General features: G+C 40.8%; 1 protein-coding gene across 1 annotated transcript in view; it reads right to left on the bottom strand.

Annotated features, from left to right (window-relative positions):
* Window positions 1-1,000: 1,000 nt before the first annotated feature.
* PLXNC1 (plexin C1) overlaps window positions 1,001-20,052 on the bottom strand; it is a 60,274-nt gene continuing 41,222 nt past the window's right edge. Inside the window, exons 18-32 of the mRNA XM_028747163.2 lie at window positions 19,244-19,347; window positions 18,531-18,578; window positions 17,366-17,490; window positions 15,749-15,947; window positions 14,185-14,331; window positions 12,910-13,087; window positions 12,190-12,293; window positions 9,738-9,789; window positions 8,691-8,734; window positions 8,483-8,590; window positions 7,899-8,062; window positions 7,524-7,671; window positions 5,798-5,938; window positions 5,254-5,328; window positions 1,001-2,652 (exon numbers count right to left, since the gene is read on the bottom strand). Coding sequence (XP_028602996.2) covers window positions 2,518-2,652; window positions 5,254-5,328; window positions 5,798-5,938; window positions 7,524-7,671; window positions 7,899-8,062; window positions 8,483-8,590; window positions 8,691-8,734; window positions 9,738-9,789; window positions 12,190-12,293; window positions 12,910-13,087; window positions 14,185-14,331; window positions 15,749-15,947; window positions 17,366-17,490; window positions 18,531-18,578; window positions 19,244-19,347 — 1,772 coding nt within the window. The 3' untranslated portion in view covers window positions 1,001-2,517. The remainder of the gene's footprint in view (window positions 2,653-5,253; window positions 5,329-5,797; window positions 5,939-7,523; window positions 7,672-7,898; window positions 8,063-8,482; window positions 8,591-8,690; window positions 8,735-9,737; window positions 9,790-12,189; window positions 12,294-12,909; window positions 13,088-14,184; window positions 14,332-15,748; window positions 15,948-17,365; window positions 17,491-18,530; window positions 18,579-19,243; window positions 19,348-20,052) is intronic.

The following is a 20,052-nucleotide window of genomic DNA, read 5'->3' as shown; positions in this document are numbered from 1 at the left end:
TTCTCAGGTTATGCATATAAATTGGGAGTTCTTTCCCAACTGGAATCTTAAGTCAGACCATGGCTTTGTATAGAATACCAGCCAAATTCCAGAAATAGCAGGCCTAACAATGCTAAGGATGTGTTATGTCTCATATTGTAAATGACATTCTGTGTAGCAATTTGATGGTAACACCACAACCCACTCACTGTATTAGATGCTTTACACTTAAGTAATACAGAGGCCTAGCGTGAGCTGATATGAAATGCTTATACACTTCCAAGGTAGCAAAGGGGCAGCAATATTACCAACTTGTCATTGTGCCACATAGCTTGGGACCTGCATGTTCATTGTATACAGATTCCAGAGTCTGTATTTCACTCTGATGCTTTTGGTAAAACAGAACAATCATGCTGGTGTCTGCCAAACCTAGAGCATAACCAAATGGGTCCACTAGTCATTTGGTGAGGGCCACATTTTGATGTGTACTGTCATTTCACAGCCTCACATGGCAAGATCTTCAAAGTGGCCAAAAGAGGTGCTATATCACCCAGCCTCTCTCAGAAATGGCTGTTCAGCTACATGGAAGAATTTGGCTTCAGTCAGTGATTCCCCCCTTTGCAATTTGGCAATCTGGTAGGGGAAGAAGGGAGAATATGTGTAGTATAACTTCTCCTGAAACTCCCAGTACTCGTGCAGAGCTGCCACAACCGAAGGGGAAGAAGGACAAAACAAACCTTAGGCTAGTGGGACTTCTCTTGCTAATGGCAATGACCTGCATTAGCAACTACAGTATTCAAAAATTGTGATATAAACCTCCAGCTGAGAGACCAGAGAGGTATGGAGAAAAGGTCATTTCATGCCACTCTAGCTGAGTAGAGATACACTGTTCTTTTCCTTTTGTAAAGCAGGGGTTTAGCTATAAAAGTCTGACATGTGTTCTCACTTTGAGTTGCTTTGAAATGTTGTAGTTTTAATTATATATACACTTCAAGTTAAACAAAAAGACAAGTTAGCAAAGTAAACAACAAATACTTTGTATTTGAAATAAACATCTCATGTAAATATCCAATGTATTTTTCATCAATGCATTTTTATACAAACGTCATTTTCATAGAAGAGGAGTTATTAGATGTATCATGATCAGATGAAATATTTACCTGCATACGTCTGAAAATAAGTTTTGATTGTTTTACGCAGTTTACAATAAGTGTTATAATATGCTTTCATCTGCAGATTGTCACAAATATTTCGTTTCATTTCACTATTTAGTTCCTCTGACTGATGCAAGATACTACGGTTATCAAGCCAATCAAAGGTTCTACAAGCAACAACACAGCTTGACACCTACATTAGTTTCATAAGCTAAGGTAGAGGTTAACATCAGAGGTGCACTTTACAAAGCAGTTCCGTCATGAAAAAATACCTGCATTGTTCCTGGTAAGACAACTCTCCTATAGTGTTGACCACTGTTTGTGACTCTTCCCATTCATTTGTATTGCCTGCAGAAGTGACCTGCTAATTTGCTTCCCAATGCCAAGATAGTTGTATTAATTTCATTGATTGTCACAGTCTGCACTTCTAGCATTTCTAACCTGCCAACTCGGCATAACACTTCATGCTTCTGCTAAAATGGATGGTGGGCCATGAAAGCTTGTGTGTACTACTGTAGCTACCCCAGCTGGAAAACGTGATGCATGTACTTTCAAAGCTATGTAGAATTTATTTTGATAATCCTTCCATTTACCATTAAAAAAAATATAAACAACTGCAGGTACAAAAAAAATCAGAGCACCCTTTTCTGCCTCAGAAGAGTCAATTAAAAATACCTTAATACTTAGTGGTCCCTGAGTTTGTTTTGAAACTTATCTATTGTCTATGCAGGGGGAAGAAATGTTTAGAACATACATAATGCTGGACACAGACAGCTATAGCAATTGAAAATTCCAGTGGGATGCGAGCCAGCCAATCCATTCTGCATGCTTCTCCACAAGAAGGTATGTAAAGTGTCCCATATCATTCCACGTCGGTTACAAACTATTTTCTTGGAAAGCTGCAAATGACTTCAGCAGGCTGGGCCTCCTAGATCCAGTGGTTATGCTTCTTAAGGCTGCCGCACCCAAGCATCTGGAACATACTGCATGTTTGTGCTCATGTGGAACTTAGAGAAGGAGGCTGTCTCAGTTAAATGAGGTAAGGAAATCATTTTGGCAAAGTGGTTAAAACACTGCCAAAATCACTTAATGTAAGATTCTCCCTGGTGCATCAGACCGAAGGTCTCTATCGAGTGCAGCATCTTGCTTCCCATAGTGGCTTTGATCTGGCAAGGGAAATCTGCACATGGCAGCAAGCTTCCAGTCCTATGCGCACGGCTGCATATTTACATCAACAATGTAATGTTTATCCAGACTTCTCTGAGATGCGTCTTCGGTGCAGCTAGCGATGCTCATTCCCATCTGGACTTACAGTTGCTGTAGACTACTAATGCTTGAGGAGAACTTGATGCTTTGAATGCAGTAGCAGTTTTTAAAGTTCATACTAGCTTAGTAAAGGAGCAGTTGATTCATCTGAAATCCACTTGCATTTTTTCTTTTCGTCAGCTAAGGCTTTTATATACAGCAGCTGCTTCTGTGCTTCTTCCAGCCCTCGTTCTTTCTCCAATTTATTCAGTATCTATGGAAACAAAAGAAATGTGTGCAGCCTTATTTTAACACATTTTTTCAGTGTCACAGTAGCTCTGCTTGAGCAAACCACATTCCTTCTAATGCCAGCCTATGCATCTTGTTGTTTATAAGTTTATTGTCAATCACAAGATAAAACACTTCCTCTGACAAGAGCTATCTAAATTAAAAACCACAAACATTTAGCAAATGCAAGCCCAAATTTATGTAATGGTAGCAGTGGCATAACAAGGTCAAAACAGAAATTTGTATCTATAAGATGACCACATCCTTTATTCCAAAGCCACAGACTGAAACATTTTCAGCAGCTGTAAGAATAGGGTGTGATTTGAAGGGGCATGTTTATACTAAGATGATTAATCAGTCACACTTTGGAAGCTATGAAATGGGGAGGGGAGTGGCCCAGTTATATGTGGCATCAAAAGTGTTTAGAATTTGGATGAGTAAACAGGTATTTATGACAATAAACTTTAGTGAGACTTGGTCACTCCTTTTTTTTTATCGTATTGCTTAATTTGGGTAAAGGTTTCTGTTTCAGGTCCTACCAGGTACCCCTTCCTCTGTTCTCATCAGACTAATCCTTAGTTAACTGTTCAGCTCTGACTAGCCTGACACAACTCATTAAGCCACTACCCCTGACATGCGGGATAGTTTGTTCATTATTAAAATTGCCATAAGTAAGTTTTATTTTACCTTACATAATTTGACAGTAGAGTGGTACCTCGGGTTAAGTACTTAATTCGTTCTGGAGGTTCATTCTTAACCTGAAACTGTTCTTAACCTGAAGCACCACTTTAGCTAATGGGGCCTCCCACTGCCGCTGCACAATTTCTGTTCTCATCCTGAAGCAAAGTTCTTAACCAGAGGTAATATTTCTGGGTTAGCGGCGTCTGTAACCTGAAGCGTATGTAACCCGAGGTACCACTGTATGTATATATATATTTTAAAAACCCACTGATTATTTACCGTATTTTTCGCCCTATAGGACGCACCGGCCCATAGGACGCACCTAGTTTTCAAGGGGGGGGGAATCAAGGGAAAAAATATGATTCCCCCCCCCCACAGCTCTGGGAGCAGTGGACATTCCCCCACCTCCCACAAAAGCCCACAGGAGCCCCGCGTGACTCCTGCGGGCTTTTCGACGAGGAGGGAGTGGGAACTGAAACAGCCAGTCAGTCCCTTCTCCCTCCTCGGGGAAAAGCCCCCAAGAGCGGTGCGCTCTTTAAATGGTGTGCGGCTCCTGCGGGCTTTTCTAGGAGATGGGGGAATTTCCCCCCCCCCCTCGTAGAAAAGCCAGCAGAAGCCGCGGAGCCCCTTTAAAGAGCGCGCGGCTTTTGCGGGAGGTGGGGGAATTCCCCCATCTCCCGCAAAAACCAGCAGGAGGGAGAAGGGACTGACTCTGCCAGTCAGTCCCTTCTCCCTCCTTGGGGAAAAGCCCCCACCTCCTAGAAAAGCCCGCAGAAGCCGTGGAGCCCATTTAAAGAGCACACGGCTTTTGCCTGCTTTTGCGGGAGGTGGGGGAATTCCCCCATCTCCCGCAAAAACCCAAAGGAGGGTTGGAGAGTAGCTGGAAGGTGTCACGCGCCTTCCTGCTGCCCCCCATCCTCTGGGGATGGCGATGGGGGAAGCGCTGCTTTCCCCATCGCTAGCCTCAAAGAGCAGACTCTCCTGGCTTCAGCGGAAGCAACGCGAAGCCTCCGGAGTGCAGGCTTCGGAGGCTTCGCGTTGCTATCGCTGAAGCCAAGGGAGTCTGCATTCGCCCCATAAGACGCGCACACATTTCCCCTTCATTTTTGGAGGGGGAAAAGTGCGTCTTATAGGGCGAAAAATACGGTACATATATAGGCATATTGCTGTTAGAGCACATTATAATAAATGGGTTTAAATATAATATACAAGCTGAACTGTTCTACAATTAAAACATTCAAGTAACCTTTAAATAGTAAAAAGACATGCCTTACATGCAGTGGCAGTCCTTGGGGCCTCAAATTTCAGCAGCAACCTCAATCACCTCCTGCCTTCCATTCTACATAGTTTTAGTGACCTTGAAGCTCCATGCCCAGTGTGATTGAACTAGCTGTACTCCCCTAAATCGGCCTCTGATGTAATGTGAAACTCTGGCTTGGTTAATATGTGGTCCTGTATGCTTTCTACTTCACCCCACTTCTTTTGTGGCAATACATAGTTTGTTGCTACTTCCAAATTATTTTTTATACTTTCCCTGCAAGTGAGAATTGCGAACCGTGGTTTGATCAAGTTTTGCAATTCTGTTTTGTAGGGGAAGTGCAATACATAGTTTTCTATTCCATCTGCAATGTGAGCACTTTCTCCTCTTGTATATTGATTTGTTTCCTTTTGTGTCAAACCTGAGGCCTGCTCATGTACATGAACCAAGCTGTATATTTAGCTCCTGATCAAAAAGTACCTGTGCACTGTACATTGCTCATAAAGTGGTCGGAATGTTTACAGACTTCCTCAGTCAACCACTCAGAAGTTTTGCAGCCCCAGGCACAGTGTAGTATAGATAAAGGGCATACTACTAGACATTTTGGTAACTAGAGAAAGAGAGGGAGTGAAAAGAAGAGGAACTTACATCATCGTAATATCTTGCTATGTAGTGGTAAATTTTAGTCAAGGCTGCAGACTCATTAAATTCATTTTCATGTTTCTGCGAGGGGGAAAGGAAAACTGGTGAAACAATGCTAACAGCATATGAAATAGTTAATAATGACATGGCTTGCAGACAACATTGAGCCAAACCATGGCTGCGTGCAAGCAAGCAGATGTATGGCTTTCTGGAGTGAAGATCAAGCCACTGTGATACTTTACTGGGCCTGCTACTGCACGGGTGTTATGTCCCAATCTAGGCTTGTGGTATTATCTACAGGTTTGGACATCAACACTGTGCCAAACTATGGCTTAATGCCTCAGTAGCATTGTGGGAGAAACACAGTGGCCACAATCTTTGCTCTAGGAACTGGGTTAATAAATATGCAAGGTGAGGGAGAAACATTACTAGTGTCTGCAGGGCACCATTGGGATGTTTCTCATTCAAGAGGCCAGTTCTTGCTTTACAGCCAAGGCACAGCATGTCGTCATACTTTCTGCATAGGTGGGCAGAAACAATGAAATGATACCTTAGATTCCTGAGTTAAAAATTCTTCTAGCTCCGAAGTGGACAATGAAGGTAAATCCCTAATTGCTTTATAGAAAGCTTTAACCTCTTCTTTGTAAAGTGGAATATCTTTCGCGTAGAGAAGTTTGTTTGTTGGTGCTTCCTTTAAAAAAGAAAACAAAAGACAACTATTGTTATAAATGGTCACAGCTATGCTGCAATTTTTTTTTTTGATTCCTGTGAAAATTCAGTTAATTTCTATACACTATCTTTCAATATAAATGATGTCAGGCTGCCTTGCAATGTCAAACAAAGCACAGAATAAAATGGCAGGTTTACAGCATTAAAACTGTACAGCAGTTCAGATTTTAAAGGCCCCTTTTTGGTAGTGAGGGTTAGAATTATAGTGTTACAGTTATCATTTTATTAACAAAAATGCTTTCTGAATGCTGCAATGGATTGTGATAGTTTGTTTTAGTTACATTTTTGGTGCTGTACCTTTTTATTACAGTATGATTTGGTGATGGCCCCTTGGCTAAGCAAGAAGGATATTAAAGGCCGGGGAGAATAAAAAGGTCTGGCACTGAAAAGACAACCATCTGTGGGCTGAACATCAAGAAGGGCAACTTCCCATTTATCACCAGCTCAGTCAGACAGCTGGGTCCCTTGAAAGAAGGTTACCCACAGTGTATAGATAGGTGCATGTAGAGTAATGAAGACTATGCCTCATGTTTTTTTCTCTGTTGTCATTTTCTTTTTTAATATTGCAGGTGTTGAATAGGAGGGTGCTAAAAAAGGCTTCCAAATTAAAACTGCATTAGCCATATACAGTGAGACACCATGCCTGTGACGAGCCTCCTGTTCTTATAGTCCCAGGCGGGCAGCAAAGAACAGGAGGTTTATCAAGCACTTAATAAGCCACAATTCATGGCTGGTAGTGGTCTCTGTTCAGCCTTGTAGGTTACATAACTTCTGACCCACTTTTGGTACGGCAACCAAAAGAAAAAGAAACGCTACAGGAAAACAGTATTGCTGGGTTTTCAGGGTGTCACAGAAATGTGTCATTCAAGAAACCACTTTATTGCACCAGTTCATTACAAGTCAAAGGGAAGCCTCTGGGGTAGCTTTCAAGTTTCAACCACAGCCACTTGTTCAGCTGCAAAGGGAACTGCATCTTTGAATTAAATTTTAAACTTTAAACAGGGTTAAGCATTAAAATATAACAGAGCACAGCAGTTGCTTTTTCATGAGCAGTGTTGTGGAAGCCTGAAAGATAAATCTAGCACTTCTGAAATTTCCATTCTGACTTTTTTTGTGCACTAACCTAAAAAAACTTTAAAATAGGAAATATGTTTCCTGCATGCAAATCAGACAGTTGGTTCCATTATCGGGTGTGTGTGTGTTAAATGTAAACTACTTGATCTCCCACAGCTTCATCTATTAAGTGAACCTGATGCAGCAAGGATTGTGATACACACAACTCCAGATGCCAGATAGGGGCTCATTAACAATGTAGCTCCCTTTAGTGTGCATGGATCTAATCCCACAAAGCACTCTGAATGTGAAAACCTGCACACTGAAGTTCTTGCAAGTTCAGGGCATGCATGTGAAGTGGAGTGAATGTTGAATTACAGAAGAATGGTCTGGAGTAAAATGATTGCCTTCAGTAGGGACAGTACTGTGGAAAAATTGGTTTGGAAGGTATCGCCTAAGGAAAGGGTGTGTAAAATATGAAATCGAGATACTACCTTTCCCAGTTGTTGCTCTGATAGAGAAAAGGCATCCATAAACGCTTGTGCAATTACTGACAAACAGCCATCGAGATGTGGAGTCTTTTTAATATCAAAGACAAATTGAGGGTTCTTCAGTATATTCACCCAGAAGCGAAGAGGAAGACTGGCAAGAGAAAAGGCAAACTTCAAATTAATAATGTTTCAGGAAAAGTTTATTAATCCCACTAAAAGTAATTTAACATCAGTGCTTCATGCAAGTTAGCAGCCTAATAAATAATCATGTCCTCAGTTGATAGTATAGTCCCAATGTGCCCTTCACTGCTGAACATGCTGCCAGTTCATGCATTATTATGTTTGAGTTTTACATGAAACACATTCGTAAATATATACCTGTTAGTTTTCCATATATGGACCACATCAGGGTCTGTAATTTTCTTATTTTCAGCCTGAGCATCCAAGAAGTCAAAAAAATACTTGACAGCAATTGGGGCTTTATTGTTTGGTAAAGTCCAAATGCTCCTAAACAGCTCTTCAACAACTGAGTGAATTGCAACCTTTGAAAGAAATAAAAAGGCAATGGTTTTATTGCTTAGACAAAAGAGTTTCTGAGATGTAAATTAACAAAACAACGAGCTCCATCTATCAAGGACAATTAGTGCAACAAGAATGGAGCTGAACACTCTTCAGTCACCCATTCAAGACTGGCACCATCGCAATGTATAAAAGCCATTTCTCAGTGTTCTCTTATAGTTCAGATCCATCTCAATGGGAGGGGCAGCTCTTTTCATGTAAATGAATGGGGAAGCCCAGTTGAGCTGCATGTGCCAAGAAGAAAAAAAGACCTATAGGTGGTCACTATAGGTTCTACAATCTCATTCCGTGTTTTTAAGTTACATCAGTTAATTGCTGCCTCTTTGTGAAGCTTCTTAATCTTATCTTTTCTGGCCCAGCCTTAAATAAAGTTCAGCACTTACCTTTGTAGAAAGAAGTTTAGTAAGATACATTTCCTTCACTTTAAATTTTTGTTTTCCTTTGTGTTTTGCACCCTGTGTATCTTTGGCTGCTTCGGAATCTGGTAATATCTGTAAGAAAGGTATACACAAAGGTGCATGCAGATGCAGTGGTTAAGGAACGCAATAATATATAACAAAAACATCTAGTTGTCAGATACTGCTGACTTACCAGATGGCAATAGTCGTTCGGGTATTCCCCATCTGAGAAACATGCTTAAAGGGGGAGAGAGAGAATGAATGAAATGCACACAGTGAAAGGGATTAAGCAGTTGCCAAGAAAGGACATCCAGGTAATAATCCATGTTTAATTATATTCCTGTGCAGGACCCTGAGGTTGTGTAATTGCCACCCTGTGCTCCTTTGGGAGGAAGGGCGGGATATAAATGTAATAACTACACAATGTAATTCCCACCACTCTGTGCAGTAAGAAGACAGGCCAAATAAATTATCCGTATCATTGGCTTTACTGCTCCCTTTTGCCAGCTTCTGTCACAAAATATCATCCCAGCCCTCTGGGAGCAGGAAGAAAAGCAGAATGAAACATCTGCTGTAGCATTCTGTTGCCTTCGTGAAACCAACCCTGCATCAATCCGAACTATGAGGCTGATTTCACAATGTGTAAAATTACAAATTTCTCTTGTGCCTTGTCTACTTTGGCCTTAAATGGACTCTCCATATTCCCTGCAAACATACAAAAAAGGGTAATATTATCTTTATGACCTACATATAAGCTTCCCTGAAGCATCCGGCTGTATGCTTAATGCTCTTTTAGACTAATCAGAGCTTATTCCAAAATGGGGAGCCTGTGGCCGATTAAGTTGAAATCAGTCTCAGCCAGCATGGCCAATGGTTCAAGATGGGGGGGGGGGAGAGAGTTGTGGCCCAATAACAGCTAGAGGGCCACAGGTTCCCCATCCTTGTGAGTTTCTTCAACTTATTCTTTTTATAGATCATAAAACTGGACCCTTTGCATAAACGGCTGCTTCCAAACTATGGTTGAAATGGTCTGCTATATACTCATAGCTCTATAAAACCCATTACAGTGGGGGCAGGAAACCTGTGGCTGTTCATATGTTGCTGGACGACAACTTCTGCCATCCCTGGCTATTGGCCTTTCTGGCTGCAGCTGGTGGGCGTTGCAGTCCAACAACCTATGGAAGGGTCCCCCATCCTGCCATCACAATGATATATATCAGGCTTGTATTGGTTTCAGTACCTGATAGATCCGTTTTTTTCTTAAAGATTTTAATAGTTGCTCCATCTGAAACCTGAAAAGGAAATAAAACAGCTTTTGTAATATGCATTTTTTTCAAAAACTACACGGTTCCTCAAAGTTCATGTAATCCACTGCATGTGACGTGTTACTTTATTCCCAGCCAGCACAGTCCCATACACAGCACAGGTCAAAGAATGCATTATGTTCTGTGTTCATTTCCCCACTCTGAGGCTTCTTAAGTGCAAAGTTAGAGTAGCTATAGGGTTTTTTCTATTCTGAAGCAGCCAGCCAGCCATGCTATAAAGGCTGACGTTCCTAAAGGGCCTTATATTTTGGGATGTGTGCAGTATTTTTTTTTAATGTAATGTGACATGCTTATCTGAAAAGCACATGTATCATAATGACTGTTCACATGTCCTGCTAAGGCATAAACTGGTCACATTCCACTATGCATGAGCTATGTGCTGAAAGCATGCAGTCCAGATTTTCCCATTAATCAAGTGGGACAAAAAACCTTGGAATGGCTGGATTAAGAGTTCCAACCAAAACAGTGCTCAAAGGCTGTTAAAACCATAAACATTCTGGTGAGCCAGACTGTTATCTGTATAATGGGTCCAAAAGTAATCCAGCTAGCTGATAGCTGCAGTGCTCAGCAGTTGAATGCTGTGTGTTTGAAAACACAGTGCTTCCATATTGCTACTCAGTTACTGAAATGACTTGCACAGAATAGGATGCCTTCCAAAAATGGGGGAAAGTGCAGCAGCCGGCTCAGTGTAAAGCTTATCCTTTGCCAATAGAATCCTGCAGTTACACCAAGATTTAGAAAGTGCAAGAAAAATAGATTTTGTTCAACTGATGAAGTGTTTGATGACCTGAAACAGGAAATTTACAAAAACTGAAAGATGAAGAACAGGAAAAACTGGGTTTGTTTTTCTCTTTTACTATCAGATTATTTATCCATCCAGTCAAATATTACCAAGGCCAAATGGCAGTGTCTCTTCCAAATCACAGGCAGCTGTGACTGAAATCTTTTTAACTGGAGATGGTTGTGATTAAAACTGGAACCTTATGCATGCACAGCATAATCTTTACTACTGAGCTATAGGGCTTTCCCCAAATAAAAGAACACGTAGCACAGCCAAGCAGAGGCAAAATGAAGATAGCAAAAACAAAGTAAAGATAGCTCCAAATAAAATCTAATCTCTCAAGGGGCACAGGGCTAACAAAAGGGTAAATAAAAATTTAAGTACAAGAATATACGTTGTGTATTTTGTGGGTGAGTACTTGAGATGAATTCAACTGGATTTATGCGGAAAGAGCATGGCAACAAATTTCCCTCTGATGAAGTGCTAAACGTCATTGACAAAGTGTAAAATGGAATATACTATTCCAGGACTTTAGTAAGGCTTTGAAAACATCTCGGATTACACAATCAAACAAATTAAAGGGAACATAGGAGAAATTTTGTGTACTTGGCAAGACACCTGGAAAGGCAATGAGTAGATGCAACTCATAGGAAGCTGCCTTATACTGAGGCAGACTAATGGTCCATCTAGCTCAGTACTGTCTACACTGATTGGTAGTGGCTTTCCAGAGTTTCAGGCAGGGAAGTCTCCCAGCCCTACCTGGAGAGGCCAGGGATTGAACTTGGTACCTTCTTTCTGCATGCTAAGCAGATGTTCCAGCCCTGATCTCCTTCCCCAAACCACAGTAGGAAAGAACACGGTAACACAAAGTTCTGCCTCAGACTCAGTTAATTCTAGTGACCCCAATCCAACTAAGAGCAGCTATAACTAAGAATGCTGAACTTGGTGGGACTTTGACTTGTGCTGCACATACAATTGAAACCATTTCAGTAACTTGATTGTGACCAATTAAGTCCCTTTGATTATGCTGGAAACGGTTTAGGAACAAGCTTTAAAAAGCTTAACTTTTGACTGGTCATTATTTTGATGAGATTTACGTTTGGCCTGCAAAGGTTTCCCTTTTTTCTCATTTTGAATTTACTGTTTATAAACACTCGGTACTAATGCTTTTTCAACCAAATGTACATGGAAATGTAGCTAGGCTAACAGTGCAATCCTGTGTCTCACAAGTACTATGGGATTTGCTCCCAGGAAAGAATGTACAGAACTGCAGCTTAAGTGACTTCCTATAGACCCACATCAAGTATGTGATGGCATTAGCAAGAGAATCCTGGTCCAGTCTTTCAGCTAGACCATATGACAACTATTAGATACAGTATTTGAGAAGATCACGGAAGATCATAGAATTTTAGAGTTGGAAGGGACAACAAGCGTTATCCAATTCCCTGCAATGTGGGGATCTTTTGTCCAACATGGGGCTTTAACCCATGACCTTGAGATCAAGAGTCTCATGCTCTACCCACTGGGCTATCCCAGATTGTCCTTACAAAAGAGATCTTCAAATTATTAAGGATTTTTGTTCTTACCGCATAATGTCGTATGGTGTTCAGCTTGGTAATTCCATTTTCCAGAATCTCAGAGGAACTATCTATGTCCAAAAGTTCGGTTGTTTGTGCACCTGACTGAAGAGCTGCCAAACAATTAAAACAGTTGCAATTCAAACATATTCTGTGCTTAGATTCTGAGATGCCGCCAGTGGCTTGCGAGGCAACACTATCACATTTTGCCAGTCTGTTAAAATTCTCATAAGAGGTCGAGATGCTAAAAGTACTTGCATTGATGATGCTGGATTTGTGAACCATTTGAAACCATATTCCATTCCTTCATGGCCACATCAGCTTCTGTATCACAATGGGGTTTTGTGAGCAGCTATTGAGGTGGATCACTACTACCAGTGCTGTGCTGGTTATTCCCAATGGATCATTCTGCTTCAGCTAATACTGCAGCAACAGTGACTGTGATACTGTGCTTGTCAAGCATTTAATTTGCCCAGTCCTCAATAGGTTGCTACATATTACGTAAGCTAACTGTAATCCACAAATGACAGAATTTATTTAGTTAAAACAGATTGGTTTTAATGAATTCATAGTAATTTGTGGGTCTCGCCTATTCTATTAACAGCAGAGAAATTTTCAATTGTGGTTTTTCAAAAACCCATTATTAAATTCTGTTCTAAGAGTAAACAAAGGAAAATAAATGCCAGATTATAAATTTATGACAAAAATAGGGCAGGGGCAATGCCTTACCCAAGGCCATTTCGTTGAGCTGAAGATCATAAAGAGAGCCATTCTTGTTCAGAAAGGCTTGCAAGATCTTCTCTTTGGCTTGCCCTATGGTGTCACAATCCAGGACATTAACTTGAATTGTCTGAAAAGTGCCTTCACACTCACTTTGTGGGATATTTTCAAAGACAACATTTAATTCCTGAAAGAGAACAAATGTTTAAACACAATATAATTTACAACCCAGACTTAAAGCACAAAAAAAACCCTTGGTGAATAAGAAGATAACCACCTGCCACTGAAAAGACCTTATAGCTGGTGCCAAAGAAGTTTTTTTGAAGAGCCTATTTCATAGCCGAGGTGCCACCACTGAAAAAGCACTCTCCTTGACAGCCACCTGACACTTCGCTTGGAGCAGGGCCTCCAAAGATTATCTTAATGTTCAAGCAGTCATATGTAAACCACTTGTATCGAAATCATTATCATCTGTGTTAGCAAATCTTGTATTATGTCAGAGGAAATTAATATAGATCTTTCAAAAACATGTTTTCACACTTCACAGTTACTCAATCCCAACTGAGCTAGTGTGCTAAGTTTGGGCCACATATAGCAGAGTTCAATCTCATACCCAAAAGCAAGCTGAGTGGACTCAGGCAAGTCAGTAACCTGATCTAGTCATAATGCTAAGGCATAGTTTTCATGTATGAAATAACTGCCTCTTATCTCTTCTGATGCAGGCATGAAATTGTAAGTATCTGCTTCCAGATAAATAAATTGAACAGTATTTTATTTATTTGAACTGGTGTTTTTAGGTATGGCCTATCCAAATAAGATAGGATCAGAAATCACAATTTTATCTTTGGTTGTTTGGACAAACTATAGATTAAGCTCCAGTTTGTCATGGTTCAGATAATAAGATAAACTTTGGCTACTTGGAAACAGAAGTGCTTCTGATCTTGCAACCATACTGGGAAAGTTGATGTGAGAGTGTATTAGCTTGAAGCTTGTTAACTTCAGCCAGTATCTCTCAGCCTCAAAATAATCCATCTCTAAAAACTAAGTGACCTATCTCACGAATTATAGATGGTGTGGAGAAAGCAATCTGGCATTTTTTTCTCTCCCTCTCATAACACTAGAATCTGTTATGAATGTCAGTCTATGAAGAACCACAATTCGACCGTAGACTACATATGTGAGACCACTTATTGATCTAGAATTCCACCCCTGCTTAGCCATATAGTTTCTACCATACAAGACTTGTTGGTTTCATTTGCTGGACACACAATTAACAAGACATACCACTGTATTGAAATCAGTTACTTGCCACAGTAACCAGTCTTCATTTAGTGTGTTCAAGGCCTTGCAGGTTATTACATCCACAGGGCCTCTGTTTATCCTTTGATTTAGGGTTGTCACAAGCATATAGAATGGATCCCCAAATGTCTCCTAAGAAACATAATGAAACACAATGTTATTGAAGAAGAAGAAGAAGAAGAGTTGTTTGGATTTGATATCCTGCTTTATTACTACCTGAAGGAGTCTCAAAGCGACTAACATTCTCCTCTCCCTTTTTCCCCCACGACAAACACTCTGTGAGGTGAGTGGGGCTGAGAGACTTCAGAGAAGTGTGACTAGCCCAAGGTCACCCAGCAGCTGCATGTGGAGGAGCGGAGACGCGAACCCGGTTCCCCAGATTACGAGTCTACCACTCTTAACCATTACACCACACTGGCTTATAGTTATAGCCTCTTTTCTTTGCATTTCTCTATGCATTACAACTTATTTGTTAAACAGAGGGGAAACAACCAGAAAAACTGCTCTGCTTAAAGTCTGCTGCAAATAATAGGCATTTCCATGTAGGGAAAGACATGAACCCCACATATAGATTGCATGCTCATCTACCGTATTTTTTGATCTATAGGATGCACTTTTCCCCCTCCAAAAATTAAGGGGAAATGTGTGTGCGTCCTATGGAGCGAATGCAGGCTCCTTGGCTTCAGCGATAGCAACGCGAAGCCTGGAGAGCAAGAGGGGTCGGTGCGCACCAACCCCTCTCGCTCTCCAGGCTTCAGGGATAGCCGCCTGAAGCCTGTGGAGCGCAGCGCGAGTTCCCGCTGCGCTCCGCAGGCTTCTGGTTCCTTTCGCTGAAGCCAGGAGAGTCTTGCTCTCCTGGCTTCAGCAGAGAGGGAGAGCTGTGCAGCGCCCCTTCAGCCAAGCAGGAGGAGAAATGGAAGGGGCTCCGTTTCTCCTGCTGCTTCGCTGAAGGGGCGCTGAGCAGAGAGGGGGAGAATTTTTTTCCCTTGTTCTCCCCCTCTAAAACAAGGTGCGTCCTATGGTTGGGTGCATCCTATAAAGCGAAAAATATGGTATTTCTTCACATCTAAATATAATGTATGTGTAATGGGAAGCGGCAGCCAGCTGCAGGATGCAGTTTTGCATACATTTAGTGGAAGAGACACATGTGCAATTATCACAAAATGCGTTCTACCTGTATGTTTCACGTTTTTGCCTATGTACATGTGGCTTCTCTTTAAAAAATATGAAGCAATGTTTGAAATGGTAGATGCCACAGATGAACCTGGAAAGGCTTCTTCCTTCTCTAAACAGCTCATTTTCCTACTCCTCATCTTTTACCCCGAATATTTATGAGTGCTCAAATGTGGGGTTCCCATTCCTTTAATGATTCAAAATAAAACCTGTTCATGCAAACGTATTCCACTGAACTGAAGGGGACTCTTCGAGTGTGTGCATATTACTAAGTACTGAACAAACTGCTAGGCAAGAAAGCTGCTGTACATGCACATCACAAGTGGTTCCTTCTGCATGAAAACAAGCAAGTATAATGAAAAGATACAATACTTGCCCGAAGAAAACCGGAGAGGCAAACAGACATCCAGTTCGTCAGCAGTTTTTCTACCACTGACTCTGTACGCCTTAGCAGCAGTTTCGGTTGTATATTGCTAGACTGTTCCATCAAATCCCTTGTCAAGACCTCTAGAATATGGGTTAAGTAGACTAGGTTTGTTTGTAGTGCGATCGTCAAGAATGATGCAAACAAGCATCTGTTTATAAAGAGAATAATAAATTTAATGACAAAAAGAGGAAGAACTTGAATATAAGCTAATATGTAATTCTGCCTACATCATTACCTAAGTAATAGCAATGCTAACTCGATTTATATGCTGCCACACTCATCCTGGCAGCTGTCACATAAAGTTGAAGGAAATACCAGCACTTCCAAAATAAAATAAAATAAAATAGAACTACTAAGAAAACCTGGAGAACAATAAACTGGAGGATACAAAATGCACGATCGCTTGTTAACATAAGGCAGTGAGTATAAATGGTCCACATGACAAAGCTCCAGGAGTAGGTCTCAAATTAAACCAAGACTTGTACTGTCCATAGACCTAAGAACCAAAATGCCACAGTTTTAAACTCTGTCCATCACTCTACAGGTAACCAAAGAAAAGGACATGTGGCAGGAACACTGTAGTTATTTTCTAGACCAGCCTTCCCCAATCTTGGGTCTGCAGATATTTTGTTGGACTACAACTCCCATCATCCCTGACCACTGGTCCTTCCAGCTAGGGATGATGGGAGCTGTATTTCAACAATATCTGCAGACCCAAGGTTGGGAAAGGCTAGTCTAGACCATTAAACACTGCTGCCAACTTTTTGTATTATTTCAAGTGAAGGAAAATGATTGCTGGAAGCTCCTATGAGATGAATAAGTAACTTGTGTAAATTATGCAGCTAAAAAAAGTAACCTCCAGTTATCTTCAGTACCTGGAATTTCACTTCAGTGGAGACGAATCCTTAACTTGGCCTGCCACTTCAACCCTCAAAACACCCCAACCCCACAACTGCAAGGGTTGGAGAGAAGTGAGTTAATTATCTTACTGGGTGCCCCTTTGTATTAGCATTGTCCTAGCTGTCCAGTTTTGGTTTTTAGCTATTCCATCCAGTCAATCTTCCAAGTCGTTTAATCCAATAAAGCCCAGAATGTCTATTAGTATTCACAAAACAGAATAACTAACACCAATGAATATGTTAATTTCATTCTACAGAAGAGTGCCTTAGTGCAATTTGGTCTGCATATTCTGTTTCAATATTCTAAGTTACTGAACTCTTAGCAAGATTCAAATCTGTTTCTTTCTATTTCAAGGTAATTACACAGACATAACAGTGAAAGTACCTGTGTAAGAATCAGATACAGGTTGTATTCAACCACGTTTTATTCAGAGTAGATTCACTGAACTAATGAACATGACTAAGGCAGCTCCATTAATTTCATTAAGTACTCTGAACCAAAACTTCATTGCTTACCACCTACATTTTCTTTCCAGAAGTTTGACTAATGAGATTCTTTTTTGGAGCAGTGTGAGGGATCAAAGTCAACAGAAACACAACATTTCTATATGTGCAGGTTGTTCTTTCACGTTTCTACAACTCGAAGAATCTAAGTTCTGTAGCATACCTGTCTTTTACAGAGAAGGTTTTCTGTTTTTCAAGCGTATGAATCAGAGTAACAAGAAAATGCTTGTTACAAATTAAGGCGTACAATGCTGTAATGCTTTCATCCTTCCCCTCAGGATTTCTGCTCTGAAATACATGAATTGTATGTATGTTTCTTTGTTTTTAATATGTTGTTCATTTTATTATAAATTATAGCTGCAAGCATCGAATACAAAAAACATTGTTGTTGAATACAAAACAAACAAACAAAAAAAGATCTTCAGGCAGGCAAGGTAATATTATTTTAACCAACCACTACTAGGATCTGCTAGGACAGGGATGGGTTGTCTCTCTCCAAAGGATGTTGGATGCCAACTCCCATCAGCTCCAATGGGCATGGTCAGTGCTCAGGGAGATGGAATTGTAGTACAACAACATCTGGAGGGCCACAGCTTCACCATCCCTGTTAGCAGGTTTTAAGATTCACTGTATTCTTTATTCTCTGAAAAAGAAGAGTGTGAGGATTTCAAACTTCATTAACTCCCATACAGCAAGGATTTATAAGTATCCCTATCAATAACAGCACAGAGCAGATAGATATGAAGGCTGTGCAGTGGATTCAGTTTTGTCCTGAGGCAAATTGGGCCTTTGGAGGGACCTGAGCATCAACTCGGGTTCAGACAGACATGGATCACTATGAGTTGGGTGGCTCAGAGTGATCTGATCTGTGACTGTCAGGGGACAGGTAAGAAGTGGGGGGAAACCTTTCTTTCAACCTGGCTCTTCTGTCCCCAGACTGCCCCCTGAGCGAGCAATCCTAGGGGAAAGGCACTCCTGGTCTTCGTAGGAGGAAAGGCACAAGGACAACTTCCCCCCTCCGTCTCCTGGATACATGTTTAATTAGTGGTTTAAAACCCTAATTAAACATTAGTTCTGCCTGTGAACGTATTTGAGAATGGATCTGGGAAGAGGTAGCGTTCCCCAGGTTGACAGATTCTTACAGTTTTTTCTTATTTATAAAAGTTATCTGTTGCATTTTCTGTATAGGAATTCAAAGCAAGATACAGCATAAAATGACAACAGAAATTCGCTAGAAACACTAAAAGAATCATACTAACCAGTTTTCATTTCTGTTAAACCAGTTGCCTCCTTTGTAAGAGAACTAAAATTATATGTAAAACACTTACAAGGGGTTCACTGGAGTCTTCAATCAAGATAAACGACGTGCCTCCAGCCTAAAATAACAGATTGACGACTATGATGTTGACAGAAGATTGCAAAACAAAAGATTGCAAAATAGATAAAGCATTCAAATAAAAAGCAGTGGTTTGGATTGGCCCATATGATGAAGCTGCATGCACACAATAACCAAATGATTTTTCATAGGGAGACCTTTGCATAAACTGCCCCATATTTTTATAAGCAAACTGGATTCACGTAATAATTTTCTGGGTTGAAGTCAACTTCGGTGAACTTTTTAGTAGAATGTCACAGCACCTGAGGTGACCTGGCAGCAAAACAACATGCCCTGATAATACTTTGATGAATGGCATGTCCCCTCTGCTCCTGTGCACTGTTCTGGGGTTCTCCTAACCCTTCAGAGTGGATTTTGGGAAGGTGCAGGGGCACATGGGGCGAAGAGTCCCATTGCAGTAGTGCGAGTCTTTGTGCTGGCTTCCACTGAGTTAGCTGAGTTCAACCTCAAAAATCCCACAAAAGCTCAACAGCAACAGAAACATAACCAAACCCCAAATCTTAAAATCAGCAAGGTTTATTCTGTGTAAGCGCTGCCCTTTTATTATAAAGGTCATTTAACTATGCAAAGCCATGACACGTTTACAACTTGGGCGATTTCAATTACTGCAAAAAGTTTGTAACAAATACATAAGCAGTCGTTTACCTCCGGGAAGGAAATTCGAATAAGAAAGTGTTTGTAGTCAAGGAAGGGGATGGTTCCAAAACTATCAACCACATCCAATTTTTCCATCTGCAGCTCTACAAAGCCTGCAAGAAACAAAGATCCCCTGGAGTGCTGGTTTTTGTAATATAACATTATCTTAATTACAGCTTTCAAAGCGATATTGGAAAGTAGCTATCATGAGACGGTTTTCACAGCATACATTTATCTCTGTACTCATTTTTAATGCAATGGGAAATGTTGATCGCATATGATTTTTAATAGTTATTTATTCATAAAAATAGCAGAGCAGTTTACGACGATTATATATAAAATCTTACAGTAAAAGTCATATAAGAATGTTAAAAGCAGAAATTAGCTAACTGCTATGGAAAGATGTATTCTTAGCTGCTTGAATAAACCTGATGGAACTGGAAAGTTTTAAGAGTTGGAACAAAAGGTGCCTGCTGAATCTGTATGGGCAGAGCATTCCATAATACTGGGCAAATGGCACTAAAGGCACGTAAATAAATATCCCATTTACCTGCACTGTTGAACACAATGTAGTGGTACAAAGATGGTGGGCTGGCAGTAGTAAATGGCAGCTGCACAGAGGTCAAATTGGGGCCTAGATTCTTACCAGGAGCAGTTGTGGGGCAGCAGTGGAGGGAGAGACACAACACACTTAGTTATGTCAGTTTGTGCCCATAATAGGTGCCACTGGCTAATCAATACCTGCACACATGGTGCTGACCCAGCCACTTTCTGCTTCCAACATCACTGCATTATATTCTGCTCGAAAGCAGCTGATC

Source organism: Podarcis muralis, chromosome 10, assembly GCF_964188315.1.
Source record: "Podarcis muralis chromosome 10, rPodMur119.hap1.1, whole genome shotgun sequence".
In the NCBI taxonomy this organism is placed as follows: Eukaryota; Metazoa; Chordata; class Lepidosauria; order Squamata; family Lacertidae; genus Podarcis; species Podarcis muralis.
The sequence above is the reverse complement of the archived record's forward strand: the minus strand, read 5'-3'. Positions and strand labels throughout refer to the sequence as shown.